Source organism: Lampetra fluviatilis, chromosome 53 (genome assembly GCF_964198595.1).
Source record: "Lampetra fluviatilis chromosome 53, kcLamFluv1.1, whole genome shotgun sequence".
Lineage (NCBI taxonomy): Eukaryota > Metazoa > Chordata > Hyperoartia > Petromyzontiformes > Petromyzontidae > Lampetra > Lampetra fluviatilis.
The window spans coordinates 1,000,948-1,021,081 of NC_136327.1; the positions used below are offsets into that span (position 1 = coordinate 1,000,948).

Sequence of the window (20,134 nt, forward strand, 5' to 3'; positions counted from 1 at the left end):
GGCCGCGTCTTCACCGCCTCCGCCGCCAGCTGGACCCGGGGCGTGCCGGGCCCGCTCCCTATCCCGCGAGCCTGGCCGCTCCTCCATCCGGACTCCTTTGTCTCCCCGTCGCTCATGTTTACGCAACGCACCGCCCGCGTGGTTTAAGGCCGAGTCAACGTAGGTGCGGGGCCCAGAACCACCTCCGATATCAATGCGGAACTTTGAAGTGTAACCCCCCCCCCCCACGTCTTGAGTGTGCAGGGTTTTCTCCGGGATTCGCCCGACTCCTCCCGCACGAAAGCGAACGCTCGTTTCGCGGGATCGGTGAAGCATCCCGACGCGGCAGGGGGACCCCTCCTGGCAAGGGGGGGGGGGGGGTCTTGAGACTCGGCGAGGCTTTCCGCGGGCTGACAAGCAACGAGGGGGGGGGGCATTGCTGCCTTGAGCCCCCACACTTGTGCTGGGTCGAGTAATGATTACCCTGGGCGTGCGGGAGAGAGAGAGCGAGGCCTGTAGCGTCCATTCACGCTTGACCACACTCGCCCCTCTCTCCGATGAGAGGGGGGTTGGGGGTGACTCAACGCGACTCAGGAGAGCCGCGTGGACTCGGCTGAGCAATTCTGTCACGGCCTCCCCCCTCCCCCACTCGGCCACTCAACCGCCGCTCCCGGGGGACGTGGGGGTGGCGATGCGGCGATGAATGCCCCCCCCCACCTCCCGTCGCAAACCGTCGGCTTTGTCGTTGGCAGGGGGCTGCGTCTGGAGTGTGGCCGCGATCCGAGCGGAGGGAGCGGAGGGAGCGGAGGGAGCGGAGGAGCGAGGGGGAGAGGGGAGCGGTCGGCGGATGACACAACGAGAGCTCCTCGCGTCGTTGCCGCCCGGCGCGGCGCTCTGACGGCGGAGAAGGAGGAGGAGGACGAGGAGGAGGAGGAGGAGGAGGTGCAGGCGAGGAGGATCGAGAGAGGGAGGGCGAGCGGCAGCCGGCCGAGGAGGTGGCGTGGGGATGTGAGGGCCCCTGAGCGGGGTGGTGGGGGGGTTTCTCCACGCGGACGGAGAGGGATCGTCCCGATCAAAGCGTCCGCCTGGATTTTCGAGTGACCCTCGAGACCCGAGTGATCGTCTGGATCGAATGATCGTCCGGATTTTCGAACGATCCTGGAGACTCGAGTGACCATCGAGACTCCGAAGTAATCATCCAAATTCGCGTGATCCACCGGATTACCACCAAGTCGTCGTGCGGACGTCCAGCGGCGATATCTGCTGCCACCGGATCGCCCCCCTCAACCCCCCCCCCGCCTCTCGCCGTACCACGCTGGCCCCCCACCCCGTCGGCAGGGCCCCCCCGTCGCGCGCGACCCCCAGGGTGGGCGAGGATGAGCTGCCTGTGTGGGGGTGGCGAGGAGGAGGAGGAGGAGTTCTACTGCGAGGTTCTGCTGCTGGACGAGACCACGCTGCAGCTCACGTCCCAGCAGCACGGAGTCAAGGTGAGGCACGCGGGGTGGGGGCCGCAGGGGAGCGGTGTCAGGCGGACAGGTGTGTGGGGGGGGGCACAGGTGTGATGTGTGCAGGTGTGGGAGTGTTGTGTATACACCGAGTGTTGGGGTGTGCGACAGCGTGCTGTGCAGGGGGTGCGTGTTTTGCGTTTGGAAATGTCCACGGGTGTACATCGTGTATACATCGTGTACATTGTGTGCGCGTGTGTGTTCAGGCGTGTGGCGTGTTCAGGCGTGGCCAGGTGTGCATCGTATTTGTGCCCGAACCCCATGTGGACATACTAGCCCTCGTTATAGCAACGTGGAATTTCCAATGCTGGATTAAAGACAACTCCCCTGTGCTCACTTGAGCATCATCATCGTCATCATCGTCATCATCGTCATCATCATCAGCAGCAGCAGCAGCAGCAGCCATGGTCAATCCACTGCTAGATGAAGGTCTTCCCCAAGCCGCCCACGATCCTCTCTCACGATCCTGCGATGTGACGATCCACCGTCGCCGCTCCGTCTCCTCGGTGGAGGTCTCCTCCGACGCGTTCCGTTTCCCTCGGCCGTCACTCCACCCTTGAGCTCGACCATCGGGGGGGGGGGGGCACCGTCCCACCTCCAGCCGTGGCTAGACGCGTCCCTCCCCGAGCCAGCGCCCACAGCCGGTGCACAAGGACTCGTCAACATCAACAACAACATCAACAACAACAATAACACATTCATCAATAACAACACCGTGTGTCCGTGGCCTCAGCCCCAAACGAGCAGCTGGTGTAGCGGTGCGTAGTAAACATCGCCACTGGGGAGACAAAGGTGGCCGGGAGTGGTGCTGTGCCATGCCGGCCTTCATAGATGCTGCTTGCTAGCAGCACTTGCCCCAGCAGTCTGTTGAGGCTGCACGGAGGGGGGCCTTAAAAGAGGGAACGTATAGGCCCTTCTCCACAGCGCACATCTTTTGATGAACTCCGAAGAAGGATCATTTCCCGAAACGTCACCTGTCATTGTTCTCTCTTCTCAGGCCACACGCCTGCGTCGGCCTGTCCTGACAGACCGACGCCATGAACCTGGCCGCTCTCCCTAATCCGTGTTGCCTTTCTCCTGCTGTCTCTCCAAAGTGCATCCTCGGCAGGGACGCGTCTCCCTCTCCGCACGTCTTTGTGTTCACTCTGCGGTTTTCGTGTTTTGTAAAGGACCGGACGCGACGCGGGGGAGGCGGTACATACCGACGTGTAAAAGACAAACAACTTTCATCGAGACGCGACCTTGACATCTGCACTCCGGACGAACCCCCAGAGAGAGAGAGAGAGAGCGGCTCACGTTTGAACTTTTTTTGACGAACAAAAACAAATCTGGGTTGGTGCAGCTCGGTGTGGCGCAGCGGTGGCCAGGAGTCTGCGTGACGCAGCACAGATCTCACGGCAAAGTCCGCGGCAGTCAACAGATTTTTCTCTCGGCCGAAAACCGGCGCAGTTCGGTGGCGATGGCGTTTCGGTTCCTGCCGCTAAAAGGGCGTCCGCGAACGGAATCGCTGAGGACCGCGGGGTCATGGAACCACAAGGTCGCGCGGTCACGGGGGTCACCGGGTGACCGAGATGACCGGCATATGCACCACCTGTGCTCTCCGCTGTGCCAACTCGCTGCATTTTATCGGTCCGGCGCTCCGCTCGTTGTTGTGAGCGTCACTCCTCTGCCCTGTGTTGTTGTTGGAGGGTGACTGCCTCCAACTGTCCAGTCACAGCGTCCTTCACGAGCCTCCTGCGTAGAGGCCAATCTTGACACCGCTGGTACCATTCATCTGCAAGTCCACTCAGCTCCACATCCTCCTCTACCACATCAGTTAATCTCTTCTCTAGCCCATGCCACACCCGTTACAACTGCAGACACACAAAGACAAATATCCCCCATATAGCTTTAACAGACTGTTGGGCCAAGTGCTATTATCAAGCACCGATTAAGACTGGAATGGCACACGAGGGGGTGGGTGGCCAACACCACACTCGGTCGGCTTTGTAATTCTCACACACACACCAAGACAAAAACACACAGTCTCAAACACTCTCACACACTCACTTACCCACGCGCACACACTCACTCACACACTCACTTGCCCACGCATGCAAAGACAAAGACACACACGCTCCCACATTCTCACTTACGCACACACGCTCGCACACTCGCACATTCTCATTCACTCAATCGCACACACACACACAGCTCCCAATCGCTCAAAGACAAAGGTGCCCCTCAAAGCCTTTAACAGACCATTGGAGCGAGTGCTGTTAGCGAGCACCTACGAAGGCCAGGACGGCACACGAGGTGGGTGAGTGCCCATCAACACCACGCCCGGCCGCCTTTGTCACTCACCCACACACACGCACGCACACCCACACACACTCTCACTTACACACACACACACACTCTCACTTACACACACACACACACTCTCACTTACACACACACACAGACCTACTCCTCCTCCTTCTTCACGCCGGCTTTGTTCCCCTGACAGCCCGGGCCGTGGAATGCGTGGCAGTGGTGACGGCGGCCTCCCCCGAGCGCGATGAATGGGCGGCCGCGCTCCGACCGGGCCACTGAAAAGGAGAGAGGCATTCCTCTCCAGCCAGCCCCACACTCGTGGGGGGGGGGGGGGTAGTGGGGGGTAGTGGGGGGGTGGTGCTCAACACAGACCTCTTCATTATGTGCCTGTCCCGAGGTGCAAAGTGAGTTATCGCGCACGGTGCGTGTCCCCCGCGCGTTTTGCCCGAGGGGGTTTTTGTTGTAGTTTTTGTTTTTTGTGTTTAAAGGGGTTGCACGCTATGACGACGACGACGACGACGACGACGCAGAAGGGTCGTTGCCCAGAACGTCGCCTGTTACGGTAACATCGATGTGTGACGCGCCACTGCCGCCGTAAAGATTCGGGAGGTGCGCGGAGGAACCATGGACGAGCGGGAAGGCGGCAGCAGCGATGAGCCGGTGCTACCAGTAATTGCCCAAGCTCCCCGGTCCTCTATATATACTGAAGGTGTCATCACGGCCAATGTGTACGTTGTTTATACAAGTGGGAGGAATCCGTAGCACCTGGAGAACACCCACGCGCGAGAAACACTCAATCCCCGTACAGACGGAGCAGGTGCAGTGCACATTGTGCGGCACGACATCCTGGCAAGCCGGGGTACGGCTCCTCCTCAAGGCCCGCCAGGAGGGGGGTTGGAACGGATGGGGATTAGTCCACACTGTGCTGTACAGCCGGCTCCTGGCAGGGCCAGGGTTACGGCTCCCCCTCGACGTCCACGGGGAAGGGAGTTTCACACCATCTGTGCGTGATCCACCAACCCTTGCTGCTGTATCATAGGCAGCCACGTGCAGCGTAGCCACCACTGCGTGGTGTGTGCGTACCGTCTCCGTGAAACTCTTACGTATACTTTCCCGTTCAGGTTCCGTAATTTTTTTGGAACTGGCGATACCATTGATTGATTTATACGGGAGGGTGCTGCGTTGGGTTGTTGGTTCAGCTGTTCTGCATTTATTTTACATAGGTTTTACATGTTCACGATAATGTCAATAGCAATGATTGATGAGGACGTGAATTTGCCCGTGACCAGGTCACCCAGAGAGCTTGAAATTTCATCAGATCCCAGAAGCAAAAGCTGGGTTTGGGCCTGGGCTGTGATGGGCGACCCCACCGTGCTATGCGGTGGACAGCAGAGGTTGGGTGAGTGGGTGGGCGAGCGGTGGGTGGGTGGGCGAGGAGTGGGTGGTGGGTGAGTGGGTAGGTGGGTGGTGAGAGATGTACAGAAGCAGTTAGTGCTGCGCTGCGCTACAAACCCACGAACCCACTCGTGGCCAACGTTGGTGACTAATATCTCCGTACGAATCGGACTGGGGCCTCACTCTCGGTAGACTCGGCCTTAGTTGAGCGCCTGGTGCGGTGCGTAAACAACATCGGCATTGGGGAGACAAAGGGGGCCGGGCGTGGTGCTGGCCACCCACGCCCTCTCGTGTGCCGTGCCTACATAGGTGCTGCTAGTCGCGAACAGCACTTGCCCCATCAGTCTACTGAAGGCTATAAGGGGAATCTTTGTGTTTATCTTTGGTGAGGGATAGGTGGGAGTATTGTGAGATGGATGTCGTGAATGTGGGCCTGGTAAGAGTGGAGGTGGATTTCGCCAGGGCTTCATGTCAGCTGGGTCCACCCGGCACACCAACAGTTGGCTCTAACTGATAGTCACATGCCATCTACTCCAGCCTACCAGCGACCCGGGAAATACCCAGTGGACAATTTAAACCCTGAGCCGGCGTCACTCGTAATGCATCTGCAGGCGTGACGGAACTTCCACGTGCCTATGACGGGAGCTCGGCTGCTTTTCGCACATTACCGCGGCCGCTCTTGACCTCGGCGAAAGTGGCGGTGTCGGCTTGCGGTGAACCCTGGGGGGGAACAGCGGGGCGGCCGCAGAGAGGCCGCACTTGAGAGCCTGTCAGGGAACACTCAAGTGGCTCTCTCTCTCGCCTCTCTCGCCTCTCGCTCTCTCCCCGGGGCGTGGGAGAGCGGAGGAGAGGGGGGTGCGGGGCAGGGGAGCACCCGGCGAAGGGATACCAGGGGGCCCGTTGGGGAGTGTACGCGACAGGGGTGTGAAACCATCGCCTTTCCAAGGACCGAATACGACATTCAAGTATCTTTGGCGCAGTGCTGAGATTAACTAGCAGCTATGAATGCCGGCAAGGCAAACGAGGCAGTGGGTGGCCTGGACCACGCACACCCGGCCGCCTTTATCTCTCCAGTGGCCATGTTTCACACATCGCACCAGGTACTCGTTTGAGGCCGAGTCGACCTAGGAGAGGCCCAGGGCTGGTTCATATATTTACTGTCACTTGTGTTGGCCGTGAGCAGGAATCGAATTCGGGTAGCCGGGTTTGTAGTGCGCTAAACCGCTGCGCCACCACCCTCCACTTTGGCAGAAACCACGCGTGAACACACACACGCACCGCGGCGTCATCCAACAACACGAACAATATATTCCCGCACGAGTACCTGATGAGTGCGGCGAGGATGCTCGCCGTGACGTGTGGTTCAATACTCACCACAGTAGGAACCGGGGGCGGACTGCCGAATTGGAACCGCAAACCCCTGTAACAAGTGGCGAACGCACGACCGCTGGGCCGTGTCGCCCGCCCCAAGGTAGTGTCCACCACCCCAAAGAGTCCTCCGGTAAGATCAAACTACGATAAGGACCGCCAAGGCGTGTCCAGCAGAGACGCTGCACGAGAAGCCTCGCCAAGAAGCGTCCACCGGGAGTGTCCACCGTAGAATGACCACCCCTAGATGGTCCGCTGGGGGATGTCCACCAGCGGTGTCCGCCGTAAGGTGCCTCTTCACAGGGTCTGCCTAGGAGGGTCTACCAGGGGCGTGTCCAACAGTGTTGTCCACCAGGAGTGTCTGCCTGGGGTATCCACCACATACTGCCTACCAGGGCGGTTGTCCACCAGTGTTGTCCACCAGGAATGTCCACTTGGGGTGTCCACCGGAAATGCTGTAGCAGGACCTGGCAGTGTCCACCTGGCAGTGTCCACCAGGCGTTAACCCGGGACGGTCCGGCAGCCCCCAGGAAGTTGCGTTTCATTTGGTGCGTTGGGAGCGCTCCTCAACGCGGTCGCCTGGCTAATTGGCGATGACCAATTGGCGATGACCAATTGGCGATGACCAATTGGCGATGGCCAATTGGCGATGGCCAATTGGCGATGGCCAATTAGCGATGACTAATTACGTCGGCCCTCCATAACAAGCAAAGAGACCTCCAAAGGTCGCCGCGTCAGCGGAGCGAGGGAGTTCGCGGGCCCCTGCCAGGGGGCGAGCGTCCCACGGAACGGCTGTAGAGGCCCAGGCCTGGCGGGGAGTGCACAGGCCCGTAACCCGTGGTTACCGGCGGAGGACGCCGCTCTCTGGCTCGCTTGTGACGTTGCTGCGGTTCGGCCACGACCAGGAGGTGGCGGTACGGCAGTGGATTCTTAAATCTATCTGTGCAGAGCTGTGTGGAATATTACACGATCTGAGTTCGCTCAGTGGGCGGGTGGACATCAGTGGCCGAGAGTGATATCTGGCGCACGCACTAACCGGCGTGGTGAAATATGGTTGATCGACAGAGGGCTGTAAATGATAACAGCTAAGAGATACCACTGGCTTCGCATCTCTCATGGCTGCTCAAGGTGGTCACGTGGCCAGCTGGCTCCTTGCGGGCCTATTCATCCGTCGTAGCAATGTGCGTTGTAAATTATCTCCAATTAGCACGTACGGTGCGAAGGAAGTTCAACATACATACATGCGGCTGACCCTCGGAGCGGAAGAGCCTCTGTTGCTGTCGATGTGCCACGGTGGCGAGATGGTAACTCCCTCGCCTGGTATACAGGAGGTCGTGGGTTCGATTCTGAACCCTGACGCCTGCGTATTTGAAATTGGCGGTGTCTTTCTCCCCATAGTCGCGTGGATTTTTTCACCAGGTCCTCCGGGGTTTCCCTCCACGTTGAGAATCAACACGCGTTTAGAGTAATTGGCCGCTTGAAATTTCCACATGATTCGACACTTCGTTGAGCTATAATTTTTGGCCAGGTCGCTTCTGAAAAAGAGCTACATAGTTCAGTGGGCCTTACCTGGTAAAATAATAAAAATGTTTAGTTTTAGTTTACATACTCACAAGATATGTCTAACAAGAGGTGAAGGTGCAGCCCTGCAATTGCTTTGCTCACGCCACTGCTTGCGGAAAGGGTCCTCCAACTTAGAGCCAGCTCTCGTGGGGTGTATTTAGTCTACTCGCCCACGTTCATCTCACGTGGTCGGGGGAACAGGTGAGCGTGCCCACACTTCACGCCACCATCACACGCCGCCCGACCTGCCGATGATAGACTCAACCGTTGCGAGTGAACCCATTCACACCGCTGGGTGGATACGGGCCGATGGGAGAGGGAGGAGGAAGGGCTCGAATTAAAAAAAACATGCGCCAATGTTTGAGCCGCCGCGCCGGGTGATTGGGATCGAGACGTCGATCTTCTGGGCTGCACTTCCAGCGTGGCTGCTCGCCACCACACAGCGTCCACGGCGTAGCGGCCGCTCTCCTGTTACCGAACCTTTGCTGCATTATTCATCGAGGCCACGGCGGCCTCCATCCCGAGCTGGGGCCTGTGGTCCGTGTCCTGTGTCGCTAAACCCTCGTGAGCAATACGACTTGGCAAGGGGACCTCGTGGACCACGGTTCAAGAGAAATGAAAATATAAATAAACCCACAGCCTGCCACCCCGGAGTGCCAGTCGGCTCGTAAAACCCAAGAAGCGACAGCGGGGGTCACTGAACCCTGACAGACACCGTCATAAACCCCCCCCCACCACCACGATGTAGTCGTGCCGGCCGAACCAACTTCACCGCGTGGGACGCGCCGCGACCCTCGCCATAAACCCTGCCCTGATGTCATCATAATGGTCTCGGCGAGTCTGTGAGGTCGGCAGGTCATCAGCATTGATGCAAGCAAGCCTGGCCACTGCTGCTCATGATTATGAGACGCTGCGTGTCGAAGCCGATCCTCGCCTGGAACATCGGGCAGTTCGCCAGCATTAATACAAGCAAGCCTGACTCTCTCTCACTCACTCATCCACGCGCTCACCCACTTAATCACCCGCTCATTCACTCAGTCATCCACCCACTTACTCAGCCACCCATCCACTCGTTCACCCACTCACCCATCCATCCACTCACCCATCCATCCACTCACCCACTCGCTCAATCATTCACTCACCCACTCATTCACTCACTTACCCACCCACTCACTCAATCATTCACCCAGGTTGCTCTTGCAAATGAGCCTCATAAATGTGGTATATTGAGTTCTCACCCTGGTTAAACAAAATAAACTTTAAAATGAAACTCACTCACCGACCAACTCGCCTCCTCATCCACCCACCCACCCACCCACCAACCCACCCACCCACCAACCCACCCACCCACCCACCCACCAACCCACCCACCCACCAACCCACCCACCCACCCACCCACCAACCCACCCACCAACCCACCCACCCACCCACCCACCAACCCACCCACCCACCCACCAACCCACCCACCCACCCACCAACCCACCCACCCACCCACCAACCCACCCACCCACCAACCCACCCACCCACCAACCCACCCACCCACCAACCCACCCACCCACCAACCCACCCACCAACCCACCCACCCACCAACCCACCCACCCACCAACCCACCCACCCACCAACCCACCCACCCACCAACCCACCCACCCACCAACCCACCCACCCAATAACCCACCCACTCAATAACCCACCCACTCAATAACCCACCCACTCAATCATTCATCCACTCACATTTACCCATTCAGTCATTCACCCAATCACTCACCCACTCATTCACCCAATCACTCACCCACTCATTCACTCGCCAACCAATCCACCCACCCACTCAATAATTCACCTATTCACCCACTCACACATTCACGTACCCATCCACTCGCTCAAGCATTTACCCAGATTACTCTTGCAAATCAGAATATCAGCGTCTCGTCCGAGTTCTCACCGTGATTAACAAAATCAACTTGACTGAACCTTGACCCGGTGTTACCTGGGCGGCGTTGAGACCAGGCAATGCGCTGGCTGACTCGAGGGTTTTGCGTAGAATGGAATGAGTTACCCGGATAATAGGGTTACGACGCTGGTAAATGGGTAATGAATGGGATGGCGTGGGGTATGATAATGGGTAACCGGGGTAATGGGCGGTAATGAGGCGTTGTGCCCCGCGGGTGAAGGGGGGGGGGGCCTGGCTCGGGTTACCGGTTCGGCGCTCTGCCCGCAGCAACGGCCCCCACCCACCACCCCGGCACCTTGTGGTGTCGCTTACAGCCGGGCCCCCACTCGCCCGCCCGCTCACACACGTCACGCCCACACCACGCCACGCCCACACCACGTCACGCCCACACCACGCCACGCCCACACGTCACGCCTACACCACGCCACGCCTACTGTGTGCATCACGTCCAGGCACGCACGGCGCACGCGTGGCGGGCACCCGCGTAATGTCGCTCTTACATAACAATCATCATAACCATCATCATCATAACCATAATCACCATAATCATCATCATCATAACCATCATCATAACCATAATCATCATAATCATCATCATCATAACCATCATCATAATCATAATTATCATCATAACCATCATCATAATCATCACCATAATTATCACAATCATCATAATCACAATCATCATCATAATCATCATAATCCCCAATCGGTGGTGGCACCGGCTCTTCGGTGGAGGCTGTTGGGTCGCGTCGATATGAACGTCGCGTGGGTAACCCTGCCGCCACCGGGCGCAGCCAACTAGGAAGGTTCGTCGCGTGAACGGACCGCGCCAATTAGTTACTAGTTCAGCGTGTTGGAGAGTAAACCCACAGCCACGTTTACAATTCGAGTGCGACGTTTGGCTGGTGATTACAACAACAACCACAACCAGCTTCATCAGGCGATTTGCAGGAATTGTGTAAGGGTGACGTCACCACTGTGGTGGCCTATCAGACGTGAGGACCACAGCGGGGGGGGGGGCAGTGTAGTCATGTAAGTTGTGTTCATCTGAGAATATGCCGCCCCTGTCATTGGTTGGGTCACTCACAATGCATCAACACACACAAAGTATGGACATAATGTGGTGGAGGGGGGTGAACGACACATTTATATTGACACGATCTAACCCAACAAATCTTTATTATGGATAGCATTGGTGGCGGTAGCCTGCTACTACAATACGACGAGGCGTTAAACGGCGCCTGCTTACACAGACCCTGTCGAGACGCTGGTGCAAAGTGGAAATTCCACATTCCCATGGTGGTGGGGAGGGTGTCCACAAGGACAATCCGCTGCTGACCTCCGCCACAAAGTGGTATTTGTTTTTATCGACCCTGGAGGGAGGGAGGGAGTGATGATGATGGGCTGAGTCAACCTCCACCACAATCATGATGTCAACTCGCAAGCTGCCGATTTGCGACCTGCTGCCCTCCGCCCGGGTCCACAGTCGTCCCGTACAGGCCTTGTCAGCCCGCTGCCGCATGAAGGCGGTCTCCCCCTACACCGTTGCGGGGTTGTTTGACCATACTTCACCATGCCGGTCGAGTGGGGATTGGTGAAGAAGGGGAAGCCGAGACCGGTTCAAGATAAACGCTCGCCACCGAAGTTAATAGCCCGGGAATCGAACACGGGATGGACAGCCACGCTGTGCGGGTCACGTGGCAGGGTGTGTGGAGAGCGTGGGGAGCGGTGGTGCAGTTGTTAGCGCGCTGAGATACAAACCCGGCCAACACCAGCTACGATTATCTGAACCAGTGTGGGCCTCCTCTAGGTTGACTCGGCCTTAAGCGAGTACCTGGTGTGGTGTGTAAACATCAGCACTGGGGAGACATGGTGCTGGCCACCCACCCTCTAGTGTGGCGTGCCGTCCTTCGTAGGTGCTCGCTCACAGCACTTGCCCCAAAAGACTGTTGAAGGCTACACGGGGGATCTTTGTCTTTGTGCTGAGAGCGGCTGTGCGTGCGGAGGGCCCCCACGCCCACACTCCTCAACCCCCTCCCCCTGAGGGCCACCCAGCCGTGACTGCACCACCCGGGCACCCTGCACCCTGCACCCAGCCTCACACACACCCAGCCTCACACACACAGCCACACAGACACCCAGCCTCACACACACCCAGCCTCACACACACCCAGCCTCACACACACCCAGCCTCACACACACCCAGCCTCACAGACACCCAGCCTCACACACACCCAGCCTCACAGACACCCAGCCTCACACACACCCAGCCTCACAGACACCCAGCCTCACACACACCCAGCCTCACAGACACCCAGCCTCACACACACCCAGCCACACAGACACCCAGCCTCACACACACACAGCCTCACACACACACAGCCTCACACACACCCAGCCTCACACACACCCAGCCTCACAGACACCCAGCCACACACACACCCAGCCTCACAGACACCCAGCCTCACAGACACCCAGCCTCACACACACCCAGCCTCACACACACACAGCCTCACAGACACCCAGCCACACAGTCACCCAGCCTCACAGCCTCACAGACACACAGCCTCACAGACACCCAGCCTCACACACACCCAGCCTCACACACACCCAGCCTCACACACACCCAGCCACACACACCCAGCCTCACACACACCCAGCCTCACACACACCCAGCCTCACACACACCCAGCCTCACACACACCCAGCCTCACACACACCCAGCCACACACACACCCAGCCTCACACACACCCAGCCACACACACACCCAGCCTCACACACACCCAGCCTCACAGACACCCAGCCTCACACACACCCAGCCACACACACACCCAGCCTCACACACACCCAGCCACACACACACCCAGCCTCACACACACCCAGCCACACACACACCCAGCCTCACACACACCCAGCCTCACAGACACCCAGCCTCACACACACCCAGCCACACAGACACCCAGCCTCACAGACACCCAGCCTCACACACACCCAGCCTCACACACACCCAGCCTCACAGACACCCAGCCTCACACACACCCAGCCACACAGACACCCAGCCTCACAGACACCCAGCCTCACACACACCCAGCCACACAGACACCCAGCCTCACAGACACCCAGCCTCACACACACTCAGCCTCACAGACACCCAGCCACACAGACACCCAGCCTCACAGACACCCAGCCACACACACACCCAGCCACACAGACACCCAGCCTCACACACACCCAGCCTCACACATACCCAGCCACACAGACACCCAGCCTCACAGACACACAGCCACACAGACACACAGCCTCACACACACCCAGCCTCACAGACACCCAGCCTCACACACACCCAGCCTCACACACACCCAGCCTCACAGACACCCAGCCACACAGACACCCAGCCTCACAGACACCCAGCCTCACACACACCCAGCCACACAGACACCCAGCCTCACAGACACCCAGCCTCACACACACCCAGCCTCACAGACACCCAGCCACACAGACACCCAGCCTCACACACACCCAGCCTCACACATACCCAGCCACACAGACACCCAGCCTCACAGACACACAGCCACACAGACACACAGCCTCACACACACCCAGCCTCACAGACACCCAGCCTCACACACACCCAGCCTCACACACACCCAGCCTCACAGACACCCAGCCACACAGACACCCAGCCTCACAGACACCCAGCCTCACACACACCCAGCCACACAGACACCCAGCCTCACAGACACCCAGCCTCACACACACCCAGCCTCACAGACACCCAGCCACACAGACACCCAGCCTCACACACACCCAGCCTAACACACACCCAGCCTCACACACACCCAGCCACACAGACACCCAGCCTCACAGACACCCAGCCTCACACACACCCAGCCTCACAGACACCCAGCCTCACACACACCCAGCCTCACACACACCCAGCCTCACAGACACCCAGCCTAACACACACCCAGCCTCACACACACCCAGCCACACAGACACCCAGCCTCACAGACACCCAGCCTCACACACACCCAGTCTCACACACACCCAGCCACACAGACACCCAGCCTCACAGACACCCAGCCTCACACACACCCAGCCTCACAGACACCCAGCCTCACAGACACCCAGCCTCACAGACACCCAGCCTCACACACACCCAGTCTCACACACACCCAGCCTCACACACACCCAGTCTCACACACACCCAGCCACACAGACACCCAGCCTCACAGACACCCAGCCTCACACACACCCAGCCTCACAGACACCCAGCCTCACAGACACCCAGCCTCACAGACACCCAGCCTCACACACACCCAGCCTCACACACACCCAGCCTCACACACACCCAGCCTCACAGACACCCAGCCACACAGACACCCAGCCTCACAGACACCCAGCCTCACACACACACAGCCACACAAACACCCAGCCACACAGACACCCAGCCACACAGACACCCAGCCTCACAGACCTCCACTGACTAACGCTAAGTTACGTTCACTCAAGATCTCTTTCTCCGCTGTCTGAATGTTCAGTCACCCAGACTGGAGAATATCCGAGTGTCTAGGTTAGTCTCGCTTCTGTCAGGTGTCTGGTCAGGCAGTACTGAGTCAGTCAGTCAGTCACTTAGCCAGTCAGTCAGTCAGTGCTGAGGCAGTCAGTCAGTCAATACTGAGTCAGTCAGTCACTCAGTCAGTACTGAGTCAGTCAGTCACTCAGTCAGTCACTCAGTCAGTCAGTCAGTACTGAGTCAGTCAGTCAGTCACTCAGTCAGTATTGAGTCAGTCAGTCACTCAGTCAGTCACTCAGTCACTCAGTCAGTCAGTACTGAGTCAGTCAGTCACTCAGTCAGTACTGAGTCAGTCAGTCACTCAGTCAGTCACTCAGTCACTCAGTCAGTCAGTACTGAGTCAGTCAGTCAGTCACTCAGTCAGTATTGAGTCAGTCAGTCAGTCACTCAGTCAGTCAGTACTGAGTCAGTCAGTCCGTCAGGTCGTCCCGTGAGTCTGAGACTGACTAGCGAGCCAGTTGGCTGTCTAGCTGCCAGGCACGGTGGCTGACTGAATGACTAACTAGCGAACTCGATTGATCAACTGACCTTATCGGCTATCGAACTTCGACTGGTTGGCTGACGTAACTGAAAGACTGACTGACTTACCGACTGAACGACTGGCTGGCTGATGGACTGGCTGACTGGTTCACTGATGGACTGGCTGGCTGTTTAACTGGTTCACTGATGGAATGGCTGAGGACTCAAGGCACCCAACCCTCCCGTTTCCCGGCTACACGCGTGTGTGCGTGTGTGTAGTCGTCCTTGCCTTGTTGGTTTTTGGCCGAAGCACTCTCCCTGTCTCTCCTCCCTCTCTCTCCCCTTCTCATGTGTTGCTCTCTCCTCTCTCTCTCTCCTCTCTCTCCTCTCTCTCTCCTCTCTCTCTTCTCTCTCTCTCCTCTCTCTTCTCTCTCTTCTCTCTCTCCGCCCGGGCTTGCTGCGTGGTGGAGCAGCCGTGCAGGAATGCGTAGCCAAGTCAAACACGGGGCCCCTCACCGCAGCCCCGCGGCCCCCCCCCCTCCTCACCCCCCTCCCTCCATCACCCCCCTCCTCATCCCCCCCTCCTCACCACCCCCTCCCTCACCCCTCCACCTCTTCACCCCCTCCTCACCCCCCCCTCCATCACCCTCCTCCCTCACCCTTCTCCATCACCCCCCCACCTCACCCCCCTCCTCACCCCCCCCCTTCATCACCCCCTCCTTCTTACCCCCCCCCCTCCTCACCCCCCTTCCATCACCCCCCCTCCCTCACCCTTCCTCACCCCCCCCGCTCCCATCCAGATCTCCCTCATCACCATCACCCCCCCCTCCCTCACCCCTACGCCCCCATCCAGATCTCCCTCATCACCACCACCATCACCACCACCACCACCATCATGGTACTGCTCCACGATCCTCACCGTCCGCCCCTCGTCAGCTGGGTGGCGATGGCGGCTGTGCCGCTGCCTGCAGTAATCTGGCACCGTGGCGGCAGCAGTGGGGGTTGGTGGATCACACAGAGACGTTTGAGAAACTCCCTTCCCGTGGGAGTTGCGCAGTACAGAAAGTAGACTACTCGCCATCTGTTTCCATCTGTACGGGGATAGAGCGTTTCCCCCTCGCGTGTGTGCGCTTTCTCCGGGTGCTCCGGTTTCCTCCCACTTCCATATAAACGCACTCATCATTAATTGGCTGAAAAACAAAATCTTGAAGTTAAAAACACAATGTAGCAGGACCCTTCTGAAAGAGAGTCCCATGACACCGTTTGGCTTTCCTGCATAAATTATAATCATAATAATAATATTATTATTATATGCTCCTCTTCGCTTTACCTTGTGCCAGGAGTGCGTTATAGATTAGGGCAGGAGAGTCCTACAGCCAATGGTCCGGATGTGGCCCGCGATTCCGTTGCGTCCGAGCCGTCCCCTACTACTGCCAGACCGGTGCTGCACTCACCTTGTGCCACACAGGGGCAGCTGCCACCGGGGGTGCCCCTGCCTGCCGCAGGGCGCCTCGAGACGACGCACGGCATGGGAGGCACTGCGTGAATGATGGAATGACGACGACGATGATGACAATGGTGGTGGAGGCAGGGTGAGCGAGCGAGCGATGGCGTGGTGGCGCTAAGCTCACTCGTGCTCTCCCCTGTTCTCTCTCTCTCGGGCAGCGGTCAAGCCGCGGCTCCGCGCTGCTGGGCCACGTGTTTGCTCACCTCGACCTCGTGGAGAGCGACTACTTCGGCCTGCGCTACTGCGACAGCGGCCACCAGACGGTGAGGGCACTGCGGGATGCGCGCGTGACACACGCGTGACACACGCGTGTCGTGTACGCACAGCCACACTGACGTTTATGGCCCCATTTCAGGGTTTGATCGCACGGGGTACTGGCCACACCGAAGGCCGGATGCACCGGAGCCGCAGCCACACTGAGGCTCTGCCACACCGAGGCTTGGCCACACTGAGGCTCTGCCACACCGAGGCTCGGCCACACCGAGGCTCTACCACACCGAGGCACGGCCACACCGAGGCTTGGCCACACAGAGCGCCAGCCACACTGAGGCTCTGCCACACCGAGGCTCTGCCACACCGAGGCTCGGCCACACCGAGGCTCGGCCACACCGAGGCTCTACCACACCGAGGCTTGGCCACACCGAGGCTTGGCCACACAGAGCGCCAGCCACACCGAGGCTCTGCCACACCGAGGCTCTGCCACACCGAGGCTCTGCCACACCGAGGCTCTGCCACACTGTGTGCCTGGGAGACGTGGAATGATTGCAACTTGCCGACTAATTATACTAAAACCGATTCGTTTTAATTTAGTTTGAGATTTGAAACTGAACTTGCTGAAAGTGTGGTGATCTTTGGTCGGTCTGTCTCGTCTCCCGGGTGGGTATTCTCCAGGTATTCCTCCCAAGTGTAAGCACTTGTTAATTGGCCGATAACACCTGAATTAATAAAGGACCGCAGAGCTTGGGAAATAGTGGGGCCGCCTCGCACTGTGACTGCTGCTGCTGCCTCGCCGCTCGTCTGCGGTTCCTCCTTGTGTCTCTGAGTCGTCCTCTCTCTACGAGAGTGCCGAGCGCATTCCTTGCGGTGCTGGTGCAGAGTCACAAGTCGAAATTATTTGTCTTGCATTTTAAATATCATCATTATCATCATCATCACGTGAAGTCTTCGGTTCCTTGATCCCCAAGCAATTGAAGACGGGAGCTGTAGATAGTTTAAGACGTAGGCTTTCACGGCCAATATTATTCATAATTGAGGGTTTTTTTGTGGTTATATCTTGTAAATATAAACGTGTCATTAAACCCACCACCACTCGACACAGCCAATTAGTAACGTTTGTCACGTACACAAAACCAATTCGTTACTAGTTCAGCACACCGGTGTGTTGGGAGGGTAAACCCACAACATTAGTAGAGCTGTAGATGATGATGGTGGTGGCGATGATGACGATGATGAAAACGACGATGGTGGTGGCGGTGGCGGCAGCGGCGGCGGCGGCGGCGGTGGTGATGATTCACAGCCGGCTTAATCTCTTACCCAGGTGACAATTTAGTCCCCAGAAAAGCCACCGTGAACTTCCAGTATGCGTGTCAGGAAGCCGTCGCGCACAAAGGGACAATAAGGCCACGCGGCACAGCGGGCTGGGCACCCCGTCGGCCGTGCGGCCACCTCGCGGCCCGAGCCCTGCTCGTGAGCGACTGTGAGCCACCCCACCCTGCGCCACCATCGCCAACGCCGCCATTGTCGTGACGAGGGGAGGGCCCGGCCAGGTTTCAATGCTTGGGGGTGGAAAATCCGGTGATGTCATCGCACAGGTGCGGCACCACGAGGGTCAGGCACTGCGGGGTCACCCATTGTGTGTGGCCGGGAGTTTGTCTCTCCCCGTATCCGCTCACCACCCCACCCCCCGTGCCTACCGCTCACCCGTGTCCGCTCACCTAATCCTGCCTCTCGCCGCGAGCGACTGGGGTTGGGTCGCGGCTTCACGAGATCTCCGTGTCTCTCCCTGCGGCTGCGCCCTCCCTCCCTCCGCCACCCGGCGTGAGTTCTAATCTTCTAATTTTAGATCTCTCTCTCTGCTTGCCTTGTACCATCACGTGAGTGATGGATGGCAGTGCCCCACCCCCCGCCGGCCCTCGAGGTGATGACAGGGCAACAACCATAACCCTGACCGTGTTGTGCGCTGGGGTTTCTCCACATCGACACGCGCCTCGCTGAGTCAGAGTGGCAGCGCTGTTGTTTGCTTGCTTGCCCACTTTTGGGGGGCACCGTAAGCAAACAATAAATTGAACCCCCCACCCCCCCCAACTTCTTCCAATTTATACGCAGCCCAGTAAACACCAGGCCGACGTTGGGCCGATGTTGGCTGGAAGCGTCAGCCCAACGTGGGCCCAACGTGGGCCCAGTAACCTTCGACGTGAACTGGGAACCCTCATGAGGATGAGAGGCGAGAGAAGACCGGTCTCAATCCTATGACCACCACCACCACCGCCGTGTTGCTTTCGGCCTTCACTTCCCCGTGGTCGCTGCCCTCTGGGTGCCACTCCAATGCCGGCCTCGGTCACCTGACCTCCGACTTCGCCCTGCACACCTTCCCCTCCTATTCACCAAGTTGCTTAACTTATCCTCCGCCACCCTGCACATGTGTCCCACCCTTAAGAATCTCCTATTCCGGATTACATCGACAGGAGCTTTCATGCCACGTTCTAGTTGAACCCGAAAGTTGGCTATCAAATGTCCAGCATCCTCAGCACCGGCTGTATTCAGCACCGGTAACCGCCGCCTCTGTGGGCCGCGCATAAACACACAAACAGCCGTTCCCTGACGTGCGGGGTGACCTTTTAGCAAAGCCTCGGCAAGGCCCATTCTTCTCAAACACAAAAAAATGTTAGTTCTTCAAACAAATGAAGCCCCTAAACTAAACAGGGATTGTGCAATACGAGGCAGGTGCCTGTTGACCCAAATTAAACACTTCCCTCGTCGCTACAGCCACCACTACAGCCACCACTACCACCGCCACTACCACCACCACAACCACCACAACCACCACAACCACCACTACCACCACATCCACCACCACCACCACTCCCACCGCCACTACCACCACCACTACCACCACATCCACCACCACCGTTACCACCACCACCGCAACCACCACCACCGCAACCACCACCACGGCCACCCCCACCACCGCCACCACCACTCCCACCACAACCACCACTCCCACCACAACCACCGCCACCACCACCACTACCACCACGACTCCCACCACAACCACCGCCACTACCACCACCACCACTACCACCACATCCACCACCACCACCACTCCCACCACAACCACCGCCACTACCACCACTACCACCACATCCACCACCACCGCAACCACCACTACTTCTGCCACCGGCGCCGTGCGGTTATTATCCGGCCGGGTGCAGGCCCATACTCGCCGGCGGGCGGCTGCTGTCTTTACCGCTGCGGCTGTGGGAGATTACCCCGGGCGCGAGTGCCGATTACGGTGATTACAGTGACCGTGGACTGA

At 58.5% G+C, this 20,134-nt stretch overlaps 1 protein-coding gene across 3 annotated transcripts in view; it reads left to right on the forward strand.

Moving 5' to 3' along the window:
• Window positions 1-20,134, forward strand: part of EPB41L4A (erythrocyte membrane protein band 4.1 like 4A) — a 40,843-nt gene that overhangs the window by 3,509 nt on the left and 17,200 nt on the right. For 2 of the 3 annotated variants that reach the window (XM_078879139.1, XM_078879141.1), the window contains exons 1-2: window positions 483-1,466; window positions 16,758-16,862. In XM_078879139.1, the coding sequence (XP_078735265.1) occupies window positions 1,356-1,466; window positions 16,758-16,862 (216 nt within the window). In that variant the 5' untranslated portion in view covers window positions 483-1,355. Of the gene's footprint in view, window positions 1-482; window positions 1,467-16,757; window positions 16,863-20,134 lie in introns of those variants that run through there. The other variant, XM_078879140.1, reaches the window with a different exon arrangement.